Source organism: Lampetra planeri, chromosome 44 (genome assembly GCF_965212315.1).
Source record: "Lampetra planeri chromosome 44, kcLamPlan1.2.h2, whole genome shotgun sequence".
NCBI classification, from domain to species: Eukaryota; Metazoa; Chordata; class Hyperoartia; order Petromyzontiformes; family Petromyzontidae; genus Lampetra; species Lampetra planeri.
In genome coordinates this window covers 3,083,604-3,111,553 of record NC_136150.1, presented here as the reverse complement: position 1 = coordinate 3,111,553, position 27,950 = coordinate 3,083,604, and the positions used below count along the sequence as shown (strand labels likewise).

General features: G+C 53.2%; 1 protein-coding gene across 3 annotated transcripts in view; it reads right to left on the bottom strand.

Moving 5' to 3' along the window:
- Positions 1-972: 972 nt before the first annotated feature.
- The window catches only part of LOC144732793 (diphosphoinositol polyphosphate phosphohydrolase 1-like), a 43,933-nt gene continuing 16,955 nt past the window's right edge, over positions 973-27,950 (bottom strand). Inside the window, exons 2-5 of one of the 3 annotated variants that reach the window (XM_078614388.1) lie at positions 10,260-10,370; positions 9,184-9,228; positions 7,170-7,305; positions 973-3,535 (exon numbers count right to left, since the gene is read on the bottom strand). In XM_078614388.1, coding sequence (XP_078470514.1) covers positions 3,321-3,535; positions 7,170-7,305; positions 9,184-9,228; positions 10,260-10,370 — 507 coding nt within the window. In that variant the 3' untranslated portion in view covers positions 973-3,320. The remainder of the gene's footprint in view (positions 3,536-7,169; positions 7,306-9,183; positions 9,229-10,259; positions 10,371-27,950) is intronic. The other 2 variants (XM_078614390.1, XM_078614389.1) reach the window with 2 other exon arrangements.

Sequence of the window (27,950 nt, the reverse complement as noted above, 5' to 3'; positions counted from 1 at the left end):
ATAATTGAATGAACGAATCGGCCATGATTGAGCCACTGCTGGATGAAGGCCTCACAAAGGCCCTCGCCAACCCGTGATGCAACACTCGATTTAGCATTTGCACACAAAAGCTGATTCCATCGCTCCGTCTCCACGGTGGCCGTGGAATTCTCTGGCGGGTTCCCTCCGCTGGTTCGCCACTCGGTCGCCAGTCTCGATCATCAACCGCGTCCGGGCTGTCACGACCCACAACACACCCAGATATTGCAAGGCACAAGCAAATACTCGGCAGCTCCGTAGCCCTTCCAGAACCTCACTACAACGTACACTCTGCCAATCACTCAGGCACTCGATTAGCGCCTCCAATTAGCACGGTTGGCTACTACGTACGGTGCGAAAGAAATTCAACATACATACAAAGATCCCCCGTATAGCCTTAACAGACTCTTGGGGCAAGTGCTGTTTACGAGCATCTATGATGGCCGGCACGGCGCACGAGGGGGTGGGTGGCCAGCACCACGCCCGGCCACTTGTCTCCCTAGCGCCGATGTTTTTACACACCGCACCAGGTACTCATTTGAGGCTGAGTCGACCTAGGGGAGGCCCAGGGCTGGTTCAGATAATCGTCACTGATGTTGGCCATGAGCAGGAATCGAACTCGTGTCGCCAGGTTCGTAGCGCAGCGCGCTAACCCACGACACGACCGCTGATCACTACGTACGGCGCGAAAGAAGTTCAACATACATACATCTTCTTGGTTATTTCGGTAAAGTCACGTAGAATGGAAATAATAAAATAATAAAAATAAAACAATAATATAATAAAAATAAAATAATAATATTTTATTATGTTTTCGTTTTATTATTTCCATTCTACGTGACTTTACCGAAAGAACCAAGAAGATGAATCCCTGCAGTCACGAAAGCTTTAAATTGAAATTTAACATACATACACTCACAACCACCTTTACACGAATAAATCAATGAAACAACCTTCTTCAAAAGTGCTTTTTTTATTTAAGAATGTCTCCATTTGTTCCGGTGGCCTAATGCCTGCCGCAAAGCGTGCCGGGCTCACGCTGCCCATACGCTGCCATCGGCGATCGGCGTTCTTCACACATCCAACCCTCCGCACGGTCACCGGCGTCATGGCGACAGATACACAGCCCTGCCTCTTCTGTTGGTGAGGCAACCATCCCATCGGCAATTCCTCGCAATCGATTGCACGGCCAGCAAGCTCTTAAATCGGCGCGCAACTCAATCCGCCTGCAACTGCTTTGTCCAACGTCTGAGAAAGTAGTTGCCCATTTCGCCAGAAACACGCCCCTTCACATCAGAGCCCCGCCCCTTTCCCGGTTAGCCCCACCCCGCATCAGGATCACGATGACCAATCACGAAGGCAGGATTGTAACGACCAGATTGCCAATGTTGCAGCACGTGCTGTAAGTATCGTCGCTCGAGGGACGAGCTACCGCCGAGTAAACCAGTTGCGGAGGCGATTTAAGTTGCATGCAACCAAAGTTGCACGAACCGATCTCCGTGGTGTGGACGCGTGTTTAACACGCGTGTCGTTAAGCAAGTGCACGCACGTTAAACAGCTGCCTTATGCACCAGGGTTGTTGGCGAGTCATCTATCCTGTAGCTTTGCGTCCACATAGAACCCATGTCGAGCAGAGAGGCTCCGTGCCAACAAACATCCGGCAGGTCACCGGCATTGGATCAAAGCAAGACTTAATCTGCCGCCGAGATGCCCGAATGTTGAAATCTTCCCGGCGTTTTGCTGAACACTGCTGGAATAACGCACTTTGTGGATGACGGGATGTGTAAAAAGAAAACAAAAATACTTTTTTTTTTCTTCACGTGGAGGGATAGATATGGGTTAAGAGGGTTATTCAGTAAAAACTATCGGACTTCTTAAGTTGAACTTCACGTTTTAATAAACACATAAAGCGCGTTTAAAGAACGTGTGACACATTCACGAGGGACGTCAACCTTGAGGCTGCCCGCGTACAACTTGACACGAGCCGAGCCCTGCTGCTGCCGCTGCCGCTACTGCTGCTAATGCCGCTGCTGCTGCCGCTGCCGCCGCTGTTGCTGCCGCTGCCGCTGCTGCTGCTGCCGCTGCTGCTGCCGCTGCCGCCGCTGTTGCTGCCGCTGCCGCTGCTGCTGCTGCCGCTGCCGCTGCTGCTGCCGCCGCTGCTGCCGCCGCTGCTGCTGCCGCTGCTGCTGCTGCTGCCGCTGCTGCCGCTGCCGCTGCTGCTGCCGCCGCTGCTGCCGCCGCTGCTGCCGCTGCCGCTGCTGCTGCCACTGTCGCTGCTGCCACTGCTGCTACTGCTGCCGCCGCTGCTGCCGCGTCAGTGATCTTCACTGCCCAATGACGTCTACATCAGCACGTCTCTTCTCGTGCGATGTGGAATTCGCCATCTCCCGATTGCTTTGCTACAGAACCCTCGTTTCATCCCACACTGAACCCTCGCCTCATCTCAAGTGGGCGCGCTTAGGAACGCCGCTTATTCGCCGGTGACGACAACTCTTTATCCGACGATGCAATTAGTCGTCAGCAGCAACTGCAGTCTAAACACTTCGATATAAAATGTTCGTAACTAGTTTTTTTTTGTCGTAAGAACGAGTGTTGCGCGTAAATGTTTAAACACATTTTTTTAGTAGTGTTATATTACACGGGCGCTTAACAACATTTCACCTATATACTGATAAGTTAACTTTTTTTTTCAGGGAAGTTGAAAATCCCGGCATGGAGTCCCACACAACTGGAGTGAGTGGATCATGGAGTGAGATACTTCTGTTGCTTTGTGCAGAGAAAAAATAAAATTGCGTAAAATTGACATTTGGAGAGAAAATTAAATAAAATCACAAAACCCAAGAGTATGGCTTAGGATAATTAACTTCTTCATGCGGTGAAACAGCAGCAGTAACTTCGACAATAGAAATTAAAAACCACTCTCTAAAAATAAAACGACGGGAAACGCAAATTCATAAAAATAAAGACAAGAAATATGACAAATAAAAATAATAACAACGCCTGTGCAAATTCAATACTGGCAACATCCATGCAAGCCTCTGTACATCACATTATAAAATACAATTGAACGTTTCTCCTGTCCCGAGCTGCTGATAATGATCTCATCTCCGCGTCACCGTTTAGTTTCTTTGTTATCGCACGACGAACATTAACATCGCAAGTGACAACGCGTGCCTGCACAATTCACACCGGCACCGTCGTCACCTCCGCAATCATCCATTTCCTCCCCCCCGCCTCGCTCAATCTCCGTCGCTGTTAAAGATGCTCGCGCTCATCGCCGCTATCATCTGACGTCGGGCGTGCTAGCGATGGGGTGGGTGGCGGCCTTGTCTTCGGTTGCTGCTGCTGCGGCGACGACGGGGGTGGTGGGGGGTGGCGCCGTTGTTAACGGTGGCGGCGCTGTCCTCCCCTGCTGGGCCGCCCTGCTTGTGCTTCTGCAGGTACGAGGCCTGCACGGGCTTGTGACCCTGCAGACACTCGATGGCCGCGTCCACGGAGAACCAGCCCCGCTTGCGGCCTACGCAGGGCACACGCGGGGGCCGTGGTCGGGATGGGATTGGTGGGGGGGGGGGGTTGTGGTTGGGATGGGATTGGTGGGGGGGGGGGGGGTTGTGGTTGGGATGGGATTTGTGGGGGGGGGGGTTGTGGTCGGGAAGGGATTGGTGGGGGGGGGGGGCCGTGGTCGGGATGGGATTGGTGGGGGGGGGGGGTTGTGGTCGGGATGGGATTGGTGGGGGGGGGGGTTGTGGTCGGGATGGGATTGGTGGGGGGGGGGGGTTGTGGTCGGGATGGGATTGGTGGGGGGGGGGGGTTGTGGTCGGGATGGGATTGGTGGGGGGGGGGGTTGTGGTCGGGATGGGATTGGTGGGGGGGGGGGTTGTGGTCGGGATGGGATTGGTGGGGGGGGGGGGTTGTGGTCGGGATGGGATTGGTGGGGGGGGGGGGTTGTGGTCGGGATGGGATTGGTGGGGGGGGGGTTGTGGTCGGGATGGGATTGGTGGGGGGGGGGGTTGTGGTCGGGATGGGATCGGTGGGGGGGGGGGGTTGTGGTCGGGATGGGATTGGTGGGGGGGGGGGGGTTGTGGTCGGGACGGGATCGGTGGGGGTGGGTGGAGTGGACGGAGGAGGTGGTACGGGGGAAGGGGAGGCATTGGGCAAGCCGAAAGCGCAAGGCCAGGAGTAGGTGGCAGCAGCGATTGAATACCAGGGATTGGTGGTAGGTGGTGGGGGTGGGTGATTGGTAAGTGGCACAAGGTAGGTGGTAGTTGGAGGTGCAGGGAGTTGGTAGTTGCCGGTAGTAGTTGTTAAGTGGTGGTAGTAGGTCGTAGGTGGCATGGGTAGTTGGTAGTAGGTGGTAGTAGGTGGCAGTAGTTGAGGGCAGGCCATGGGGAAGGAAAGGGGGAGCGAACATGGGGTTAGAATGAATGAATACACAAAGGCGGATAGATGAATGAGTGAGATGACATTTCACAATTGTTAATAAACAATATAATATTCATATGCATGCACATGGGGCTTGAATGGCTCAGCAACTCAAACCAGCTCACATCACATCTCAAGTATTCGGAGAACCCCCCCCCCCCCACCGTGGCAGCTGTTCCCGTGCATCAGTCTGCCAGTAACGGGTGACGATTGCTATTGAATGTGGAGCTTATTTAGATTATTTTGGTGCTATAAATGTCCAAATGATGGGCCACTTTGTTGAGCTATCATTTGCGGCCAGCTCGCTTCTGAAACATAAGTTAATACCTCAGTGGGCTTTGCCTGGTAGGATGGGGATGATTTAGTTTCATTTGTACGTGGTTGGGTGATTTGTTTACCTTTCTTATACTTTGCACCATCATGCTTTTTGTATTGTTTATTGTTGCAACGTTCTTACCCGTCCCTATTGGACAACTGCGAAAAATACCTTATCAGCTCATCGGATTCCTCCTGCAGTATAAATAAATACAGTAAAACCTTGGATTGTGAGCATAATTCGTTCCGGAAACGTGTTTGTAATCCAAAGCACTCGAATATCAAAGCACTCGTATATCAGTTGTGATCACGTGACGCTCGGCGGACAAAGCGTAAACACGTACTACTCGTGCTGCAAGACCTCGCTCGTTTATCAAATTATTATTTATTTTAAAAAATTGCTCGTCTTGCAAAGCACTCGCAGACCAAGAGACTCGCAATCCAAGGTTTTACTGCATTATGATTCTGTAAGATCTGCGGCCTGCGATTTCATTCTTTGAATGAGACAAATGTGGACTGCGACGCCGGGCACGCGACGGCCTACTCGGTTGGAATGACGCCGCGGGATGTTTGAGGACCACTGCGAAGCGGACAGCGTGCGGTAATTATGGGTAAATACACCCGGCAGTAATAACCAGGGTTGTCCTTGTGTACCATAGACCATATTGTTTTATATGGAGGCTGCTTTAAAATTCCAATTCGGACCACGAACTGATTCAACAAGCGGGCAAACGGGCTCCACCCCCCCGCCTCTCTGGGCCGCGTTACCGCTCCAATCGCGGACGTTCGACTCGGTTCCACGCGGTGCAAGTAAAACATTTAGAACTGCGTGCGCTCATGCATGGCGCAGCTGATTTATTTACCTCTAATGATTCACTGTTATAGTAACATAAATAAACAGATGATTCCTACATTTCCGACATGTGCCTTGATGTAAAAAATACAAGTATGTTTTGTTTACACAATCCCATCGGCCACACGGCCTTCTGGGAGTACATTTCAACGGCATTCGTTCAACTCTGGACCCGTTTCTGACATTCAGTGTCTCATTTACAGGATTGATAATAATACGTGTCTCTATGTGTCTGAATGTGTGCCCCGCATGTGTCTCTGTGTGTCCGTCTGCATGCACCTTCGTGTATGGGGAGCGGTAGTGTAGCGGTTAGAGCGCTGCACGTCAATGAGCCTTGAACACTCCACCTGGCTTCAAGTGCACCTAGCCTGGCACAAGCGCTGTTGTTGCCTCGACGTGTATGTGCCTGTATGTGTTTGCGTGTCACTTGACAGCCTGGCCACCCTTGGAAGCGAGCTGTTCCAATCTCAAGGAATCTTCCAGGTGAAATGTTTCAAATAAAACACGTTTTCTTTTTTCATCCGCAATGTTCAGTGAAAGGAAAGCGCGTTAAGTTTGCTCATACAGTTTGTAAATACGCGACTAAAATAGACAAAACGCGGCGAATGGAGAGAGAGGAGAGAGGACCCCAGAGTAGCGGTGGCCAACGGGTGCCGCCCAAGCCGCGTGTGGCTTTTTAATCCACCACATGCGACTATCAAAGGGGCATGACGTAGAACACACGGTCACAGTCGCAGCAAAGAATGGTGAATGTGTCCCGTGATGTGCCAAAAACTGTCTATATATACACTCACATATATATATAAATATATATACACTCGGCTCTTTGCAGAACTCGTGGGTGCTTTTTTGGCTGTTGGTCTGTTACAGGTTGGCCACCCCTGCCCTAGAGGGGCAGGCCGAGAGAGGCAGGTCGAGAGAGGCAGCCCAAGAGAGAGGCAACCCAAGAGAGAGGCAGCGCAAGAGAGGGGCAGCCCGAGAGAGAGGCAACCCAAGAGAGGGGCAGGCCGTGAGGGGCAGCCCAAGAGAGAGGCAGCGCAAGAGAGGGGCAGCCCAAGAGAGAGGCAGCGCAAGAGAGGGGCAGCCCAAGAGAGGGGCAGGCCGTGAGGGGCAGCCCAAGAGAGAGGCAGCGCAAGAGAGGGGCAGCCCAAGAGAGGGGCAGCCCAAGAGAGGGGCAGCCCAAGAGAAAGGCAACCCAAGAGAGGGGCAGCCCAAGAGAGGGGCAAGGCCGTGAGGGGCAGCCCAAGAGAGGGGCAGCCCAAGAGAGGGGCAGCCCAAGAGAGGGGCAGCCCAAGAGAGGGGCAGCCCAAGAGAGGGGCAGCCCAAGAGAGGGGCAGGCCGTGAGGGGCAGCCCAAGAGAGAGGCAGCGCAAGAGAGACGCAGGCCGTGAGGGGCAGCCTGAGGGAGGTTGCTTGAGGGAGCCCCGAGCAGATCAGGTGGAGGCCGAGGCCGCCCGAGAAAGGCAGCCCCAGCAGAGCAGGTGGAGGGGGCAGCCGAGAGCACGTTGGTGGCTCGTCCAAGTCCGGAGGTAGGAGAGAGCGCGCCGAGCGAGGGTTCTTACCGGCGGCTGCGGTGGCGGCGGCGGCGGCTGACGGAGCGTGCGTTTCCTTACCGATGTTCACGGAGTCCTCCCAGTCCTCCAGGATCTCCGTGACGATCAGGATGTACACGTAGGTGCGGTGCTTGCGCTCCTGGTTCTACGGTTTGGGTTTTGGCGAGAGACGCGCGCACCGACGGAGACTTTCTAAATCACGGTTGCGCCGAGCACAGAACCGAAGGCGCGGAATGTCAAGTAAAGAGCAACACAGAGCGTTATCGAGGTTGTCAGAGATAGTGCTCAGTGCTGCTGTTGTAGGTGGAGTTAATGTGTGTCTTGCATTGAGCAAGGGTGTTGCACGAACTTGGGAAAAAGAAGCGAGGTGACCTGCAGTTTGGCAAGTGGGTGGGCGAATGATCGCGCTGGTGAGCGAGCGGGTGAGCGAGCAGGTGAGGGGCTTAAAGCATGCTTGTGTGCTGCGGCGGCCTTCATAGGTGCTCGTTAACAGCAATTTCCCCAAACGTCTATTAAGGCTACTTGGGGGATCTTTGTCATTTTTGTGTCCTGCAGTGTGATGGGTGAACGCGGCGAGGCGTGAACGTGAACTTTTTAAACACAGAAAACAGAAAAGACAAGTGGCACGGGGAGCAGTGGCCTTGATTGACAGCCCCCCATTCCAAAACGGCTGTATGTACCGTATGTTGAACTTTCTTTCGCACTGTACGTAGCCAAACATTCTAACCGGAGGTGCGAGGAAAGCCAACAAACTTTGGGTCTCTGTGTGAGTCTATGCGTCTCTGTGTGAGTCTATGGGTCTCTGTGTGAGTCTATGGGTCTCTGTGTGAGTCTATGGGTCTCTGCGTGGGTGTATGGGTCTCTGTGTGAGTCTATGGGTCTCTGCGTGGGTGTATGGGTCTCTGTGTGAGTCTATGGGTCTCTGCGTGGGTGTATGGGTCTCTGTGTGAGTCTATGGGTCTCTGCGTGGGTGTATGGGTCTTTGTGTGAGTCTATGGGTCTCTGTGTGAGTCTATGGGTCTCTGTGTGAGTCTATGGGTCTCTGCGTGGGTGTATGGGTCTCTGTGTGAGTCTATGGGTCTCTGCGTGGGTGTATGGGTCTTTGTGTGAGTCTATGGGTCTCTGTGTGAGTCTATCGGTCTCTGTGTGAGTCTATGTATGTACGTATGTTGAACTTCTTTCGCATTGTACGTAGCCAACCGTGCTAATCGGAGGTGCGGGGGATGGACAAGAAACTAAACAACAGCAGTTCCAAAGAAATGAGTTTTCAATAGAGATTTTAAAGTGCATAGCTCCAATGGCTTCCTAATATCGGAAGGAAGGGCGTTCCAGACGGCCGCTGACGCGCGTCCGAAAGCGTCACGCGATGATGGGGTTGACCCGCTGAGAGAACCACCGACAACAGCGCCGGCTCTCAAGCCGGTGGCCGTGTCGTACGTGGCCTGTAGCCCAGCGCGGTGGAGGCAGCAAAGGTTGGTGGATCACACACACGCACACACACACACACACGCGCGCGCGCGCGCGTTCGTGCACGTCTCCTACCCTCTGCGCATTGAGGTCGCCACCTCCTGGCTCATGACAGCACAGCAAGCGGATTCATTGCCGTGTGCACGCAGATTGAGCATTACCCCCCCCCCCACACCGGCCCGTCCCCCCTTGAATGCCTGTGGGGTTTGTCCAGGTACTCCGGTTTCCCCGCACAGGTACAAGTACTCATTAACGGAGGTGGCAAGACGACAGAGGTCGCAAACGGGATCGGGTACCCGGTTGCGACCTCTGCAAGACGAGCAAGGGTAGGACGACCACAGGGGTGGGGAAATTGTTGGCGCCACTTCTGGCTGCCCTCCCCGCTCGTTGTTCGTGGTATCCCGCCGCCCCGTGAGCAAACTGAGCACTTCCACGGCTATTTGACGCTGCCGCTGTATCCAAATAAAACATTATTAATCAGAACCAGAACATGCATTTACACTGGAGGAATCCGATGGCTCTTTTTGCCCCCACAGATATTGCAATAAGGACTCACCTCAAACACTCCCAGTAACCGCCCAAGGTCTCCCTTCACTCCAGCCTGGAATTAAAGCCACACAAACCACATCGCAGATTTATGAAGGTCGAGACGCCATCCTAGCCACCGATGCCACCCCCCCCCCACCACCACCTCGCTCCCAACACTCTCCACCTTCCACTAGATCATGAAGCTGTTGCGCAGTCGACAACCAATAAAAGTAGCAAATATGTGAACCAGTCCTGGGCCTCCCCTAGGTCGACTGAATCTTAAATTAATAACTGGTGTGGTGTGTAAACATCAGCACTGGGGAGACAAAGGCGACCGAGCGTGGTGCTGGCCACCTACCCCTCGTGTGCCGTTCTGGCCTTCATAGGTGCTCGCTAACAGCACTTGCCCCAATAGTCTGTTTCGGCTACACGGGGGACATGTGTGTGAGGGGAGGTGAGGTTCTCCCCGTGTCTCCCAGTATCTCCACATCGTCTCCCACACGTCTCCCACACGTCTCCCACACGTCTCCCCGTGCCTACCCCGTGCCTTCTCCCCCCCGTCTGTGTCTTCCCCTGTCTTCCGTGTGCCTTCCCCGTGCCTCCCCCGTGTCACCCCCGTGTCTCCCCCCGTGCCTCCCCCGTGTCTCCCCCGTGTCTCCCCCGTGTCTTCCCCCGTCTCCCCCGTGTCTACCCCGTGTCTTCCCAGTGTCTCCCCCGTGTCTTCCCCCGTCTCCCCCCGTCTCCCCCGTGTCTACCCCGTGTCTTCCCAGTGTCTCCCCCGTGTCTCCCCCGTGTCTCCCCCGTGTCTTCCCCCGTCTCCCCCGTGTCTACCCCGTGTCTTCCCAGTGTCTCCCCCGTGTCTTCCCCCGTCTCCCCCCGTCTCCCCCGTGTCTTCCCCCGTCTCCCCCGTGTCTCCCCCGTGTCTCCCCCGTGCCTCCCCCGTGTCTACCCCGTGCCTCCCCCGTGCCTCCCCCGTGCCTTCTCCCCCGTGCCTTCTCCCCCGTGTCTCCACCGTGTCTCCCCCGTGCCTCCCCCGTGCCTCCCCCGTGTCTCCCCCGTGTCTCCGCCGTGTCTCCGCCGTGTCTCCGCCGTGTCTCTGCGTGCCTCCTCGTAGACCTCCCGCATGGCTGCCACGCTCGCCTCCTCTTCGGGCTCCATGCCGCCGCCCGGCACGATCCACTTGTCCGGGTACCGGCTACTGCTCACCAGCAGTACCTGCATTGGCACAGACACGCACACACACTCACTAGCCCGTCCACAAACACACCCACCCACAACTCACTCGCCCACGCTCATACACACAGCGCGCCTATGCTAAGCTCGGGTTCATTTTGATGGTCGGCGTCGCCATCCACTGGACGATGTTGGGATGAGCAACACTTTCAAACTCCCCGCAGGGCCTGTCCAGGATGCACAACGGCAGGCTGCGGGAGCCAACAACAAAGACCTCCACTCCGACACCCACCCCTAGAGGTCGCAACCGGGTACCCGATACCCGTACCCTACCCGATACCCGGCTACCCGTACCCGGCCGGGTACGGGTACCCGTTTGCGACCCTGGTGCGGCCGGGTACGGGTACGGGTAGACCGTGAGTCACTGGTGAGTAACTGTTTGTCACTCATTTCCCAACGTCTTGTCTCTTCTCACAATTCAAGTTCCTAGAATGAACCCACCCGCGCCTGCAACATGGCTTCATCCCAGAGGTCGCAATCAGGTACCCGATACCCGTACCCTACCCGTACCCGGCCGGGTACGGGTAGGGTACGGGTACGGCCAGGTACGGGTACCCGTTTGCGACCCTGGTGCGGCTGGGTACGGGTAAGGAATCAAAACCCGTTTGCGACCTCTGCCCACCCCCGACCAACAGCAGGCACAGATTTGAGAGCGGAAAAAGGGAAAGGAGAGGGGGAGGTTGGACGCCTGAAAACGTAACGAGGCGATCATTGTTTGCGCTCCACAACAAGCATGAGGATACGAAATGCCATCGGCCAGGCCCGAGAACGAAACACAACGCGAGACCTGTGCAGAGCGGTACCCGACCGGTGAAGCGCCCTATTTGAACTTTTTATTAACCAGGTAAAAGGTCCACTGAGCTACCATAAAACTCTTTTTTCACAAGCCACCTGACCACAAACAATAGCACAACCAAGTGGCTTATCGTGTGGAAATGTAGAGCGGCTACATTATCTAAACGTATGTTGCTAAATTTGGAGGGGAAACCCCGGATGACCCGGATAAAAATCCACGCAACGCCGGGGAGAACGAACAGGCAAACTATAAATATACAGGAGTCAGGGTCGGGATTTAACCCACGACGACCTCCTGTATACCAGGCGAGGTAGTTAACATCTCGCCACCGTGGCGGCCGAGCCAGGCTCAACCACACTTAGCACACTTCTGGAAAATTGGTCATCGAACCTTCAAAAGTAAATCCGATGAGAACCCTCCAACACACTATGAGACCTCCTTTACCAGTGGCAAAATATAGTAGTAGGTTTTTACCCTTTAAACTGGTACAAAACTGACACCTTTATACATATATGACACCTATATTTTGCCACTGGTAAAGGAGGTCTCATAGTGTAAATGCTTACCCCGAGCTCTCAATACTCTGATAGTGCGCTGTTTTTGAGTTGTACGCCTTTTGGCGTCATCTGATCCAACACCAATGGAGACTAGGCTCTAAGAAAAGCTGTCTCGGGTGTGGACCAATCAACGTCAAGGACAGTGTATATCATTATCATCATCAGAGTTGTTTCTTTTTTTTGCATTTTAAATGCTTGTGTTGCAGTTATTGCAAACGTGATGCCTTGTATAAAGGTGTCAGTTTTCGTACCAGTTTAAAGGGTAAAAACCTACTAATACAACCCTCCAACAGTCCTAGCGCGAGAGGCCGACCAATTGGCCGGCCGGTCGGCCACACACATGGACAGGTGGGATTTTAGCGGCCGACGATGTCGACCATCAAAGCCAAGTTTTTCACCCCAGGTAAACATTTTTTTTCTACGATAATTGGTTTTTTACCCTTCTATCTGGCAACAAAACTGACACCTTTTTTACAAGGAGTCATGTTTGCATAGACCACAATACCTGCAGTCATAATGCAAACAAAAAACATAACTCTGATAATGTATGCACTGTCAAAAGCACAACTAACCCTCAACATCGCCGCCGACTGGACGATATCGTCATTGACAACGTCGGCGACTACCACCGCTGGCAACCTGGAGGAGGGGACACGGCCATCGAACAAGGCGGCACTCCCAAAGTAAGCATTCGAGGAGGCCAGAGTATCCAGCCTGCAGTGCCTGGTGAAGGCACGGGCCCCCCCACACTTCCACGTAGCCGCCCGGCATATGGCCCTGGACCAGGAAGGTCGCCACTGCCCTGGTGGAGTGGTGCCGCCCCCTCAAGCCTTCGGGTCACAACTCGTAGCAAGGGGTGATGCAGGCTCTGAACCGGTCAGAAATTCGAGCCACACGAGGCTGCAATTCTCCCAAACTGCTTCACCACACGCGACGAAAAGCTCGCGAGACTTGCGCCGGTCAGCTGTCCTTCAGGAGACTTGCCACATCAGTATCAGAATCTTTTGTTTATCATGGAGGGATCCGAAGAGCTATGATGCTTTCTTTCGCAGATCACGTAAATGTAAGCCCCCTCCCCTCTGCCTATCCGTCGCAAAAGGCGGCGGGCACACAGTCGGCAGGAGCAGCTCCTGCTGAAAGTGGAACGTGGATGACACCCAGCGGATGCCACCCTGCAGAAAAACTGCGGCGAGATCCTGAGCACCTCCAAGTCCAGCTAGAAGGATACGGAGGTCGCATTCCTAATTGCCGTACACATACTGGAGAAAGGGATTTTGCTATAGATGCCCCCAGGGTCTGGAATGCTATCGCAAATAAACTCCAGCTTGGATCGTTACCAAAAAGAAAATCACTCAAAAATGATCTAAAGGAGTCACACAACCATAGCTGCCACTGCTATCCTATGGCCTGAAATCAAAAATATAGCTATAGATGACCGACGTATGAACTTATTATGTATTTTTATTATAGTGCGCTGCTACTGCTATTGTTTATCCGGCTGTTATGGATTGACTTATGCAGCTAGCGAAGGATGCTGGGTTTAGTGATGTGTGTTGTGTGTGTCGCTATTGTAAACTTTTAATCACATTTATTGGGAAAACTGTTACGTTGTTTATATAGCATTGTTTTAGTAAGTTTTAGAGGGGCGTGGTTTGGCCCGATTTTTTTTATTTAGTATAGATTCATACTTAATTTTTTTTATCTGTATTGTATTATGATTGTTATTGGGATCAAACATCGAAATGGAATTTTTGTTGCACTTTTGTACGCAGCATGGACGGGTTGTGCTTTTTCTGTAGGATTTTATTTTTACGTACGTGATGTTTAGATTTGTGTACAATGAATTTCAGGTGTATCTTCTAATTTTAATGTTTGTTACGGTTGAACCCAAATCAAGAGCCGAATGGGCTCACAGGGTAAATCCCAATAAATGAAACTGAAAAAAAAAATGAAAAAACTGAAGATAGCTCAAGAGAGCTAAGCATTTCAATATATTTTTTACTTAACCCCATTTTTTACTTAACACCAACTATATATTTTTTTATTTAACCCCATTACGAGGTGCTGGGTTTATTTAGTCTGTGCATAAAACATACATTTGCGAAGATCGTTTTCCGAGGCTCCAACCGACTCCAAGGTGACTCCAGCCTTATTTTATAATCAATTTGATCGGGGCCTTTAGCCTGTGGCTAAAATATCTCACTGCATTCGGAACGAGTGATGAAGTGAGACGTCGTGGGTAGTAGCACGTGATGGAGGAAGATTTCGCTCTGCATTCTGGATGGGCATTGTGAGTACCAACAGCATCCAGTGGGTGGCGACGTTAGTGGTTAAAGACCCACAAAAGAGAAATGACCCAGACGAACACACACACACCACCCAGACTAACACACACACACCACCCAGACGAACACACTCACTCACCACCCAGACTAACACAGACACCACCGCTGCCTTCAGCCGACCACAACCCATGGTGGCGTTGCAGTGTTGATGGCTGTGCTGGGTCTCACCACAACTCCCCTTACCCCACCACTCTGAGAGCCACTAATCTCTCTCCAATTACAGGCTGTGGCCGATTGATGAATCGCAAAATTGATTCGCTCGCTCAATCCATCTCCACCACGTGAGCCTCTGGTTGTCTGCCGTGCCAGTGCTAAGATCGTTGTGATGCGGTCGCACCATCACACTCGTGCGCGCCCATTTAAGGCCGAGTCGACCTAAGGGATGGCCCAACAGCGGTTGCAGGTATCCCAAGCCGCTATATCCACAACTCACTCGCCTACGCTAATCACACAGAGCGCCTATTTGCTCTCCAACACACCGGTGTGCTGTACTAGTAACGAATGGGCACGTTCCGTTTACGTGACAAACCTTACTAATTGGCTGTGTCGGGTGGTGGCGGGTTGAATGACACAACATTTATATATTTACGCGATTTAACCCCCCCCCCAAAAAAACCTGTATTATGGATGATATTGGTCGCGAAAGGCTACGTGTTATACGTTCCTTGAATTGGGCAAGGTTTGAGACCATACCTGTCAACCCCTTATCAGCGCCTACCTTATCACAGACCAATTCAGACCCTATTGGTCACCCCGTGCCCCTTATACATCTCAGCGTTCATCCTACAAAGTCCCATCACAAGGGAGAAACACAAACAAACAGACGCTTTTTTGGTTGTTGCCCGTGTTGAAACGACTGTACGCAGTATGGACATGAAAACTCAATTTGACCTGCACAAGAATACGGAGTCAAATCGTATGGGTTGACACAGCATGTTAGAAGTTGGACATCGGGGGCGTCAACGACAGGTTATTAAACAAAAGGCCAAATCAGCCAGAACGTGCGTCAACGCCTGCGTCGTGGTGAGCGCAAAAAAAACCATCTCCCCTCGTAAGCGACACGGACAAAAATTTAACTAAACAGAAGTTAAGGTAATTTTACGCATCCCATCAGTATCACTGCCTTCATAGCTGTGCGGAATGTCAGCAACATTGTTTCCGTCGCGCAAGAAACCTCGGGAACCAATTTCGACATTCAGTGTCCACATCAGAGGTCAAGCTTGCTTGAACCAACGTTGGTTAACTGCCAGATGCTTACAGGCAAGGCTCCCCCCACCAAATATGAAGCTTTTGCAAGGCATCAAGTCCACATTTACCACACACAGTTCTTATGGTGAACACACTCTGATAAAATAGATGGCGTTGTCTTTGAACTGAATGGCCTACACCAGAGACAGAAGCCCTCTTTATGGCCTAGTCTCACCAGTGTCAGACCAAAGAACGCCAATTGGCGAACATTACATAGCTACAAACACAATCGATGTGTATTACGAAAGCACGTTGAACTTCTTTCGCGCCGTACGTAGGCAACCGCGCTAATCGGAGGTGCGGCCGAACGACAACAAACTAAACACAAGCTCGACCCAGGCAACCTGTAGGAACCCCACCCCCCCCCCCCCTGAAACCCACCCCCAGCCCGTCTCTCCCTGATAACATCCACACAGCAAGCGCTCTCTTGCCACATCGCATGATGAGGTTACGACAAGCCGGTTTAATCAAGGACAGCTGACCAGATTTCACCCCAGGATCTCAGTGGCGCCAGCTCCGTGTCTCCGACTCGAGTATTAGCTGCCGTCCACTCGCCAACCTGCTTTGGCTGTCAGTTGCCTCAACGTCACTCTTCTACAGAGGTCGCAAACGGGTTTTGATTCCTTACCCGTACCCGGCCGCACCAGGGTCGCAAACGGGTACCCGTACGCGTACCCTACCCGATACCCGGCTACCCGTACCCGGCCGGGTATCGGGTAGGGTACGGGTACCCGTTTGCGACCTCTGGGATGACGCCATGTTGCAAGCGCGGGTGGGTTGATTCTAGGAACTTGAATTGTGAGAAGAGACAAGACGTTGGGAAATGAGTGACAAACAGTTACTCACCAGTGACTCACGGCCTACCCGTACCCGTACCCGGCCCCACCAGGGTCGCAAACGGGTACCCGTACCCGTGCCAGGTACGGGTAGCCGGGTATTGGGTAGGGTACGGGTATCGGGTACCCGATTGCGACCTCTGCTCTTCTATCCTCACTACCACGTGGTTATCGTTCCTGTGAACTCAGTATTAGCTGCCGCACATGGTCCACTCACCAACCTGCTTGGCTGTCAGTCGCCTGCTCGTCACTCTTATATCGCTCCTACCAAGGTTACCGCTAAAAGCATTCATGATGTATACGTATTTTGAAACTTCTTTAGCACTGTAAGTAGGCAACCGTGCTAATCAGAGGTGACGGGGGGGGACAACAAACTCCTTTTCAATCTCGATGATTTGAAAGTGCACAGCTCCAGTGGCTGTCTCATCCTGCAGCAGTCATCAGATTAATTTTCAGGTCTCGCTCGAAGTGGCTGAACTCGAGGTTGCTGGTTCAAGAGTTTGTGGGACCTCATGCGAGGGGATAGACATTCTGGCCAGTGCAGCCACCGTACGTCTTTAGCTGGGCACGTGTAACAATTGGGTCACCACCAAAGTCAAATATCCCCCGTATAGCCTTAACAGACTGTAGGGGCAAGTGCCGTTAGCTAGCACCTATGAAGGCCGGCACGGCACACGAGTGGGGTGGGTGACCAACACCACGCCCGGCCGCCTTTGTCTCCCTAGTGGCAATGTCTACGCACCAGGTATTCGTTTGAGGCTGAGTTGACCTGCGGGAGGCCCAGGACCAGTTCAGATAATCGTCACTGGTGTTGGCCGTGAGCGGGAATTGGACTCGGGTCGCAGGGTTCGTAGCGCAGCGCGCTAACCGCTACACTACCAGTGGGTTACCACCACCATCACCACCACCACCACCACCATCACCACCACGAGCAGCTGGGCTAAGGTGGTGTCGTTTGCGGTTACTGGTGACAGGAGCACGTAGCTCCGACAGATAACGGTGTGCGCCGCAACACGTATCGGCCCTTGCGCGTGCAGCCAGGTAAAGTTCAACGCTTTACACGCTGTGGGACAGGAAGCCAGTGAAGGTCTTGCTGCATCAGCTTCTGGTGTCCGTGGCCACATCGCCTCGTGCCGGTAAGTGCCCTGCCTGCCGCACTCACGGCATCCTGCAGTTGTTCCGGCGCATTCTTGGTTGAGCCCACCGGCGAGCCTTTGCGACGGCTCGACTCGGCGACGGAGGAACGCGCGCTCGAGCGTTGCAGCCGCCTCGGCGTCAAGGGATCGACGGGACGGGGGTGGGACGCACCGGCTGTCCGAAGCTGCAAAGATCGGGCCGTGCAGATCGTAGCCACGCGGCGTGCGAGTTGGGGATCAGGTGCAGCTCGAACGGCAAGGCTATTAACGATCGGTGGCAGCTGGTGCTGGGTATGGGAGCGGCGTCCGCGTTGAGCGACAGACCACAGCTATTCGGCTTGCTCAAGGCTGCGCTGGGCACCCGACCAGATCAAATCTCTTTATTCTGCATTCAGTTTGAGTCGAGCGGATGCCGTCCGGTGGACTCGCGTTGAGCGCACGTTGTTCAAGAGCCGATGTCGCCACGCCGTCACGTTCACAGTGAAAGATAATTCAGTGTCATCTGCAAATACGCGTAGGTTCACTCCACGTTTGTCTGCTAGCTCAGACCGCTCAGAGGTGTGTAGATGATGAAAAGCATAGGACCTAGGGACAGATCTTATTGGCAATGAACAATTGTCACGAAAATCCGATGACATCGACTTAAACCCTGACAGTGCCGAATCTTCGCCCGAGATGCTGTAGCAGTACGGCGTGGTCAAACGTACCGAACGCTGTGGTAAGATCGAGAAGGCACCATGGAGATACAATTCCGTTGTCCGTGGCCTTCAGGAGGTCGTTGCAGGTTTTCAGCAGGACTCTCTCGGTGCCGTGACACCGCCGATGGACCGGCGGAAACGTCGGAATTGGTTCTGTGGCATCGAGATGATGGGGCCTGTAGTATGCAGTTGTACTGTTTTCTCAAGCAGCCTTGAAATGAATTGCAGATTCGATACTGGACGGTAGTTCTTCAATTCGTCAGCATCAAATGTTGTACTCTTCTTGAGTGGTGGCTGACCTATCACTTCCTTAACTCGCCCTGGGCAGAGAAACGAATGGCGACAGAGCGCACCGGCGCTGCTTTAATCAACCAAGTTGGTGGACGTGACTGTTTTGGGGGCAGCAGAAGCGGTAATCGGCTTCCCTCCAAGTCCGTTGTCGACCAGCGCCCATGAGTTGCGAGGAACTTGGCCCAACGGTGCCCCACCGGCGATCCAAGCCTGACAATCGGCGACCACGCGAGCCAAAGGGCGAGGCCGAAGCCTCCGCTTTGCGAGAACCGCCATTCATTTATTCCCCCGCGTTCGCCATCTCTCTCCGCGCCTCAGACACCAGGTCCACGTGCCACAGCCTCACAGTTCCCGTCTCTTCTTACTCACCTTACTCCTCTTCGATCCCTGTGGAGCACTAGGCCGCAACAAGCCCATGCCATGCCGGACGGTCTTTAGCAGCTTTCTTATCAGAGATCTCATCGTGACAGTGCTGGGCTTTAGATATTGTGATGTGGCGACTGCCACCCCCCCCCCAAGGCATGATGGGCCCATGCTGGTACGAGTGCGTCGTACCAGCATCGGTCAAACGCTCCTCTTTGCCGGTGTACAGCAAAAGCACTCGGTGTGTGGGCAAGTGTCGTAGCGAGTAAGGTAGTGAATGTGAGTGCACGGTCGAGGTTATAGGCGTATGTACATTGTGAGATCCGTGAGAGACGGTGACGGTCTTGATCCAGCAGTGGATTGCTCATGGCTGACGATGACGACGACGACGGCGGTGGACGGGGTGGGAGGAGTGACGAGTTAATGCCTCGTGAGATTCAGCGAGCGAGACAGCAGAAGGAGCAGGGAGGAAGAGGAGAAGCCATCGATTGAATTAACACCCCCCTCCTCCATCCATCTCCTGCCTCCCACCACCACTTTCCAGATTAAGGGGGGCCCCCAAGGGGCTTAGACGAGAGAGCGGAGGGGGGAGAGCGGTGGGGGGAGGTAGAGTCAACCGAGTTCATGGTGCTCATTGTCAAAGCGGCTGCAATCTTGCTCGCATCCCGGTGAGACGAACGGCGCCACTAAATCACCGTTGCCACCACCGCCGCCGCCGGTATTCACCACGTATGTATGTTGAACTTCTTTTGCACCGTACGTGGCCAACCGTGCTAATCGGAGATGCGGGGAAAGGGCAACAAAATAAACGCAAAAAGCAGTTTTAAAGAAATGAGTTTTTAATCTAGATTCAAAAGTTCCCGACGGCTGCAGAAATGCATCTGAAAGCGTGCGATGTCTTTGTTAGATAGCACGCCAAAAGCCGCTGCGAGGATGACTGGGGTTCGCGTGGTGGTTTATGTGTTCCTTGACGAGATCACCATGGTAGTCATCATCGTCGTCATCATCGTCGTCATCACCAGCCGTGGTCAATCCACTGCTGATCCTCCCTGGTGAATGGATGGAACCCGACTGAAGAAGACGATTATGAGCATAAAGATTTAGGGGTTGCCAGTCTGGGAAATGGCATCCATGTTGATTTCGTACCAAGATCAGGTACCGGTGTTGTGATGGGATTTTGTTACAGATTACTGCGCAGTCTTGACGGACAGACCTAGGGGCTGACGGAGAAATCTGTCCGAGTTTGGTCTGGAGCGGGAGAGGTGGCAAACCTTCGTAATAATATCGATGAATCGATGCCTGGCAGCAAGCCACGACTGGAGGGGGAGGGAGGGCTGTGTGAGAGAGCAGCGCTACTCTTGACGAGCCACGCTGACCTATGCAATATTTATTTTTGCGTCGAGAAACCCAAGCTCTGACTGTGCAGCCCTCGACGCGCCCCACACCGCCGCCGCCACTACTACTTCCATACCAGACAGCGCCACACCATAACTCCCCACCGCAACCACCATCACACAACCACCGCCATCATTACCACCACAAACACCGCCACCCACTGCCAACGCAATCACCGCCACCATAACTGCTTCTACAATAGCCACTGACGACCACCACACTCGCTGCTTCCAGCACCGCAATCACTGCCACCACCACCGCCGTCACCGCCACCACAAAAACCGCCACCACTGCTACTAGCACCACCATCACCATCACGTGGCCGAGCGCTCAAGGAGCGATCGCACAACATGGAGACTCGGGTTTCACTGCGGCGACCGCAGATTATTCCTGTCCCCAGCGCCGAGAGAGAGAGCGCATGGTGGCGGTGACGATGACGGTGGTGCCGACACAATTGTGGCGGCGCTGCTGCTGCTGCCGCCACCATCGCCTGTAATGGCGGCCGTGGTGGCCCTGGCAGTCGCTAACGTCGTCGCCACGAAGGAGCGCCAGGCAGACGTTGCCGGCAGCAACGACTCTCGCGGCATCACTGATGGTGGGGGGGGTGGGTAGAGCGTCATGCACAAAGTCCACCACCGCGGTGGGGGGCATGGAGACACGACGGAGGGGGTTGCGACGTGGGGGGGCGGCGAGGAAGGGGGAGCGCGGGGGGGGGGACACGATGGATGGAACAGGCTCGTGATTGTAAGCTGCTCGTTGCGTTGCCAATGCGTGCGTGAGCGCGCGTTGCGGAACGCTCTTGTGTGCGTGCCAGCCGCAGCTACATTGGCGGTCTTCATCCAGCAGCAGACTGAGCATGGCTTGTGGCCAATCCACCCGCCGTCAACATCACGGATCACTCGCCCGCTCCCATTCACTCACACGTGCCCCTCACGATTGCTCCAACACCCACATGCTTTCTCATTTAAACACGCACACGCTCTCATGCTCTCACGCTCACACATGCTCTCACCCTCTTCTCACACACTCTCACACTCACTCTCTCACACATGCTCTCACTCACACACACGCTCTCACTAATACACACGCACTCACCAGCTGACCCACTCTCACACTCACCCTCTCACCCGATCTCACATGCCCTCACCCTCTCACATGCTCTCACACACATGCCCTCACTCACACACATACTCTCACCCTCTCACTCTCACACACACGCTCTCAATCATACACACGCTACCCTCTCACCCACTCTCACACACACTCTCTCATCCGCGCTTTCACACACGCTCTCACTCACACACATGCCCTCACCCTCTCGCATGCTCTCACTCGCGCACACGCTCTCACACACGCTCTCACACACATGCTCTCAATCAGACACACGCTATCACCCTCTCACCCACGCTCACACTCACGCTCTCACGCTCTCACTCACACTCCCTCACTCACACTCAATCGCTCTCACACACTCTCACTGACGACGATGATGTTGATGACAATGATGACCGAGTGATTGATATGTGACAGTGATTATTTTGATGATGATGGTTGATTTGGTCATTGACATGTGCGAGGGCGTGAGTGTGTGTGAGAAAGTGCCAGTGAGTGTAAGCGAGTGTGGTAGCATGTGTGTGATTGAGTATGTGTGGAGCAGTAGTGTAGCGGGTTATGCGCTACAAACACGGTGAACTGAGTTCGATTCCCGCTCATGGCCAACACCAGAGACGATTATCTGAAGCTGCCCTGGGCCTCCTGCAGGTCAACTCAGCCTCAAACGAATACTTAGTGCAGTATGTAAAAACATCGCCACTTGGGAGACAAAGGCAGTCGGGCGTGGTGCTGGCCACCCACCCCCTCATGTGCCATGCTGGCCCTCCATAGGTGCTCGCTAACAGCACTTGCCCCAACAGTCTCTTACAGGCTATACGGGGGATCTGCGTTTTTGTCTTCGTGATTGAGTATGAGAGCGTGTGTGGGAACATGTGAGAGTGTGTGTGTGAGTGAGCGAGCGTGTGAGCAAGCGTCAGAGGGAGTCTGCAAGCGAGCTGAGAGCAAGCAAGTCCGAGGGTGCGAGAGTACGTGTGTTGAACGAGTGCGAGCATGACACGATAATGTGGGTGAGCGAGAGCGAACGGCGTGAGTGAGCCAGAGCGAGCGTGAGACGGCGAGCGGACAAGGGGCCTTAGAGAGAGATCGGGACGGGCTGATCGCTCGGGGGGGGGGGGGGAGTGACGCACGTGGTAGCTGCTGGCGCCTCCACGCTCACTCTCGTCGCTCACTCACGGAAACTTTTCTAAAAGCGATCGCCGCGCCCGCCGGTCCGAGTGAGCATAAGGCCGATTTGAAACACAGTAGGACCAATCCTTCTGCCGTGGCTGATCATTATTTTAATGCGAATGGCTCACGCGAAATGTATTTCTCGAAGACGATGGTACTTTGCAAGCCCACTGGCTATCAACAAAGATTCGTTCATGAAGCCATCCATAAATACAGACACGGACAAAATTTCAACCGAGAGGATGGTTACAAACGGAGCAATCATTGGAAAGATGTCAACCACTTTGGGTCATGACTTGATTCGTGTTCCTCCTGCCAAGGGGGCACAGGTTAAGTCATGATTTCATTTGTGTTTTCTTGTTACCTTACCCCAGGGCACATATGCCCCGCCCACTTCGTTCTGACACCTGTACGTTGTGGCCCTGCATGTTCCGAGCTTTGGGAGTGCTTGTACCATGCCCAGTTTTTTTAAGCCTTTAAAAGCGGTTGCCTTCTGTGACCTTCCCCCCTCTTTCCTCTTGACGACCGCTTGTGTTGTGATCGAAACGTCGTGGTTTTTATTTTACTTTTTATTTTATTAACTTTTTTTTGTTTCTACATGACTTTACCGAAAGAACCAAAGAATATTAATTCCTGTAGCGACGAAAGTTTTAAGTCGAAATGTTGAAGTCCTTCATCCAGCAGTAGACGAACCACGGTCGAGGTCGATAATGAGCACATGGGAATAGTGCGCTGGCCGCGTGGCTTCAACGAGGTTCCTGCAACATTCACTGCGATTGGTGATTTAATTCAGGTGTTGCCATCGCAAGTGGCACCAACAAAGTAAGAATGTGGTCTAGGCCCGTGGAAAAAAACTTTACGATTTTCTCCCGGGCTCTGCTATCGAGGATAGAGAGACAGGCATATGGACAGATACACAAATGGACAGAGGCAGACAGACTTGCGTACATGCAGGCACGCACACGTAGAGAGACACAGACATATTATAGACATACGGGCATACGTACGGGCAGACAGATATTTCCCGACCGGCATGCAGGATGCGTGCAGCAATGCCGAACCTCACCAGGAACTCCGAGCGTCGCGTCGCGCGGCGCCAGCAGCAGCAGCACAATGGCCGCGTAAGCGGAGTAGCTAACGCAGAAACACTCGCGCTAAAATAAGATGCGGAGTTTCGGGGAATAGAGACACCGGGGTGAGACGACCCCCGATTTAATTACGGAGGAACACGCAAAACGGAAGACTGCTCACCCGCTCGCATAAGTCGCCCGTTCATCCATTCGCTCGCGCTCGCCCATTCACCCGCTCGCCCAGCTGCCATTGTGCTCATACGCTCACTCACTCATCCCCTCGCCCACCTACTCACCCAACCATTCTTCTACTCGTTCACCCACTCTCATCCTAGTTCGTCCACGCCCTCACTCATCCACTGGCCCGCCCACTCACCGAGCCACTCGCCCAACCACTCTGCCACCCGTCAACTTACCGAAATGCTCGCTCACTGTCCTGCTCAACCACCCACCCATCCACCCACTCCGTTTCACCAGTATATTTAGCGGTGATATTTGAATTTCTTGGCGAGAAAGGGGGAGGGTGGTTTGTTTTCAGGGCGTGATGAACGCAGTAAAGAGGGAATCGGCGTGGTTCCCGCGCATTTCGTTTGACCTTGCGCGGCCAGCAGCCGTCTCCAGCTTCGCACACGCGCTTGCCTACCAGCGATGCTGTCGTTGTCTAGACACACAGACACCGGTCCGTCTGTCTTTGTCTACAGACACAGACATCGGTCCATCTATCATTTCGCCGACAAGACATCATCGGTGTGAGGACCGCCCACACATGTGAAACCATCGGGGGTTTGACAGCACGATGATGATGGGGCATTTTCACATTTGTGTGTTATCGGTGGCCGCACGTCAGGGGCCGCACTCAAGGCCACCAGGGGCCGCCAATGGCCCACGGGGCAGAGGTCGCAACCGGGTACCCGATACCCGTACCCTACCCAATACCCGGCTACCCGTACCCGGCCGGGTACAGGTACGGGTAGCCGTTTGCGACCCTGGTGCGGCCGGGTACGGGTAAGGAATCAAAACCCGTTTGCGACCTCTGCCACGGGGCCTTGCAATGAAGAACACTGGTCTAAAGACACAAACACCCGTCCGTGTGCCGTTGTCAAGAGACACAGACATTGGCATGTCTGTCTGTCTACTGCCTCAAGTTTGAGGGTTGACACGAGATGTTTAAAATGAATGTATGTTTAATTGTTGGGGAATAATTCAAGTGTTCATCAATCACAGCGAGGCTCGATGTGACATTGTCACGAGCGAGCGTGTCTCTCCGCGTGCTTTTTGGGCGCGCGAGGCCGCGTGCTCAGCAACCAAACCCTGGGCTCAGCTGATGGCAGCTAAACCCAGACGTGATTTGTATGCGGCGAAACGTGGTGACGGCGCACGGGGAGCCTCACAGCCACGTGGGGGGGGGGGGGCGGTGGGCTTCGGTGCCGCGCCACAGCGAGCCGCCAGCGACACCGGACACCCAACTAGGAAATTTAACTCGTTTAACGCGGCGGATTACATTCGTGCGCACCGTTTTTTTTTGTAGTCTTGTTCTATTTTCTTTTCACAACGCGGCTTGTTTTTTGGTCCCAATTTTCTACTTTGTTTTCGCTCCGATTCTCCAACTTGGTTGTTTTTGTTGCTTTGATTTCGCCATCGGCGGGCGCTAGGCTCTTGGGTGGCGCGCGTCGCGTCCCTCCCGCAACAAGGGCGGTCCCGCGTCAAGGTCGGCAAGTCCTCAACCCCAGTCCACCGCGCCCACGGGCCGGCGTGCCGCGGCAAATCCCCGGCGGGTCCTTTACTTTGTTTGCCCAGTCCACCACATCTCCCCCCAACTGATCATGCCTTTGCATTATTAAGCTTATTCTGGCTGCTATACATTTCCAAACGATAAGCCACTTTGTTGTGCTGTCATTTGTGGCCTGGTCGCTTCTGAAAAATAAGTTGATACCTCGGTGGGTTTATCCCGGTAGGATGGCGATGGTTTAGTTTTGTTAGTATGCTTTTGGGTGATTTGTTTACCTGTGACAGTATAAATATTCTGATTCTGATCGCCTCATCGACAGTCACGGAATAAACGACTGCACCTACGCCGATGGCACTCAATTATACTCCACTTGAGCTTGTGACCAGGGCCCATTCAACCTTGCCAATTGTACCTCTACCCTACAGCACTGGTGTTGGTCTAATCAACTCCAGTTGTACCCCGATGAATCCGTAAGCGGCTCTTTTCCCAGGTACAAGGCAGTGGCTCGCCACAGCGTCGCTCCTCTCAAAATCTACTCCATCGCTGCCTCCGCCATCGCTGCCTCGCGCCTTGGACTCCGCCGTTCTTGCTCCGCTGCTACGGCCCTCAACATAATGAAGACGTTCTAGATTTGAAGCTTTCGTGACTGCAAGGATTCATACTCTTAGGTTTTTTCGGTAAAGTCACGTAGGTAAAAAATTAAAATTAATAAAAGTAAAATAAAAATCACGACGTTTCGGAGCCAACACAAGCTTCCGTCTTCAAGTGGAACCGTCACAGCACGATACTTTTGTTAATTTTATTTTTTTACCTACGTGACTTTACCGAAAAAACCTAAGAGTATAATGAAGTCATGGCAATCACCATCTCAGGGGGAGCCTCGTCGCGCATCTGGCCAATGTCGACCACAGCAAAGCACTCTGGATTGCAGCATTGTCGGCAATCCACTCGACTACTGCAACAGACAACCTTGCTCGGACATCATAAAAAAAACGTCTCGACAAACTACAGTGGTTTAAAGCTTTCGTGACTGCAGGGATTCATCTTCTTGGTTCTTTCGGTAAAGTCACGTAGAAGGATAATAATAAAATAATAAAAATAAAACATATTATTTTATTATGTTTTATTTTCATTATTTTATTATTTTCCTTCTACGTGACTTTACCGAAAGAACCAATTATCAAACTACAGTGGCTTCAAAACAGCTCCTCTCAAGTTGTGCCGAGCATCAGGTATGGCCACAAGGCTTCCATAATGCCCGCGAATATAATTTCTACTTGGTTGTTTTTGCTCCGATTTCTCTTTGTTTCATTGCTGTGCTGTGATTTTTGTGTACGTTAGTGTTGCTCTCATTGTGGTGACAACCGAGGTCACCTTGGAAACGAGACTCATCCCTGGGCTCTTGACTACCCACCTGGGTCAATGGCTCTTGGACAGACTCGGCCCCCACCATGGCGATGTGGAATTTCCACCACTGGCTCAGGGCTGTCAAACCTGGCACGAGCACCAATGCCTCAATTCTCATTCGAGTACGAATCACTTTGACTATTAGTGAGTGTACAGGTTAGTCTATTGGTGAATGAGCGCATGAGTGAGTATAAATAGCACACTGAACGAAAAACTATTTATTTTATTTTACCAGGTAAGGCCCACTGAGCTATATCGCTCTTTTTCAGAAGTGACCTTTCCACAAATTATAGTTGACAGCAGCAGGAGGGAAAAACCGGAGAACCCCGAGAAAAATCCACGCGACCGTGGGGAGAGAGAGAACAACGCAAACTCCAGATATACATCAGGCATCGTCAGGCTCAAGATCGAAACCCACGACCTCCTGCACACCAGGCGAGGCGGCTAACATCTCGCCCCCTCGAGGACAGCGTCGACCGGTAGGCCGAGACGATGGCGATCCTCGCGCGAAAGCTGGCGGATGGATAAGGTGGCCTGATAATTGGTTTTTTACCCTTTTATCTGGCAACAAAACTGACAACTTTTTTACGAGGAGTCATGTTTGCATAGACCACAATACCTGCAGTCATAATGCAAACAAAAAACATAACTCTGATAATGTATGCACTGTCCTTGAAGTTGATTGGTCCACACCCGAGACAGCTTTCCTTAGAGCCTAGTCTCACATGCTGTTGGACCAGATGACGCCAAAAGGCGCATAACTCAAAGACAATGCACCATCAGAGTATGAGAGCTCGGGGTAAGCATTTACACCATTGGTACCTCATTTGCCAGTACAAAATATGATAATTGGTTTTTTACCCTTTTATCTGGCAACAAAACTGACAGGTGGCCTGGCTCGTGACGTCGACCCGGAAGGGCTGACCTCCCAGCAGGGACTAAACTCGCAGGCTTCGGCAGCCAATAACTACGGTTCGCAGTCGACTTTTGGACGAGGCCAAGTGCGTCGCCGATCTCATTTGCCACGTGAGTTCAGGAGAAATGCCCTACTCGGCGGCGACGATGTGCGAGGAATGCCGTCGCTCGGTGGTGGCGGCGGCAGCGGCGGCGTTGTGCTGCGCAGAACTCTTTTTTTAGGTCGGGAATTGGTGCCCCACCCGGTGTGCTCCCCCCCCACCCCGCTCCCACCGCTGCCCCCCCACCCCCGGTGAGTATATTTAGTTTGACTCCTCGGGCTGAGCGTGGCGAGGCCGGTGCGCGTGCAGGGGATGACCCGGTATATTTAGGGTCTCTATATTAAAATGTAAATACACAAACGGATGGGACGATCGGCCCCATCGCGGACGGGGGCCACTCGGTAGTCGTTCGCTGGCGCAGGTCTACCGACGTGTTTTCGGGTGGTACGGTCGCC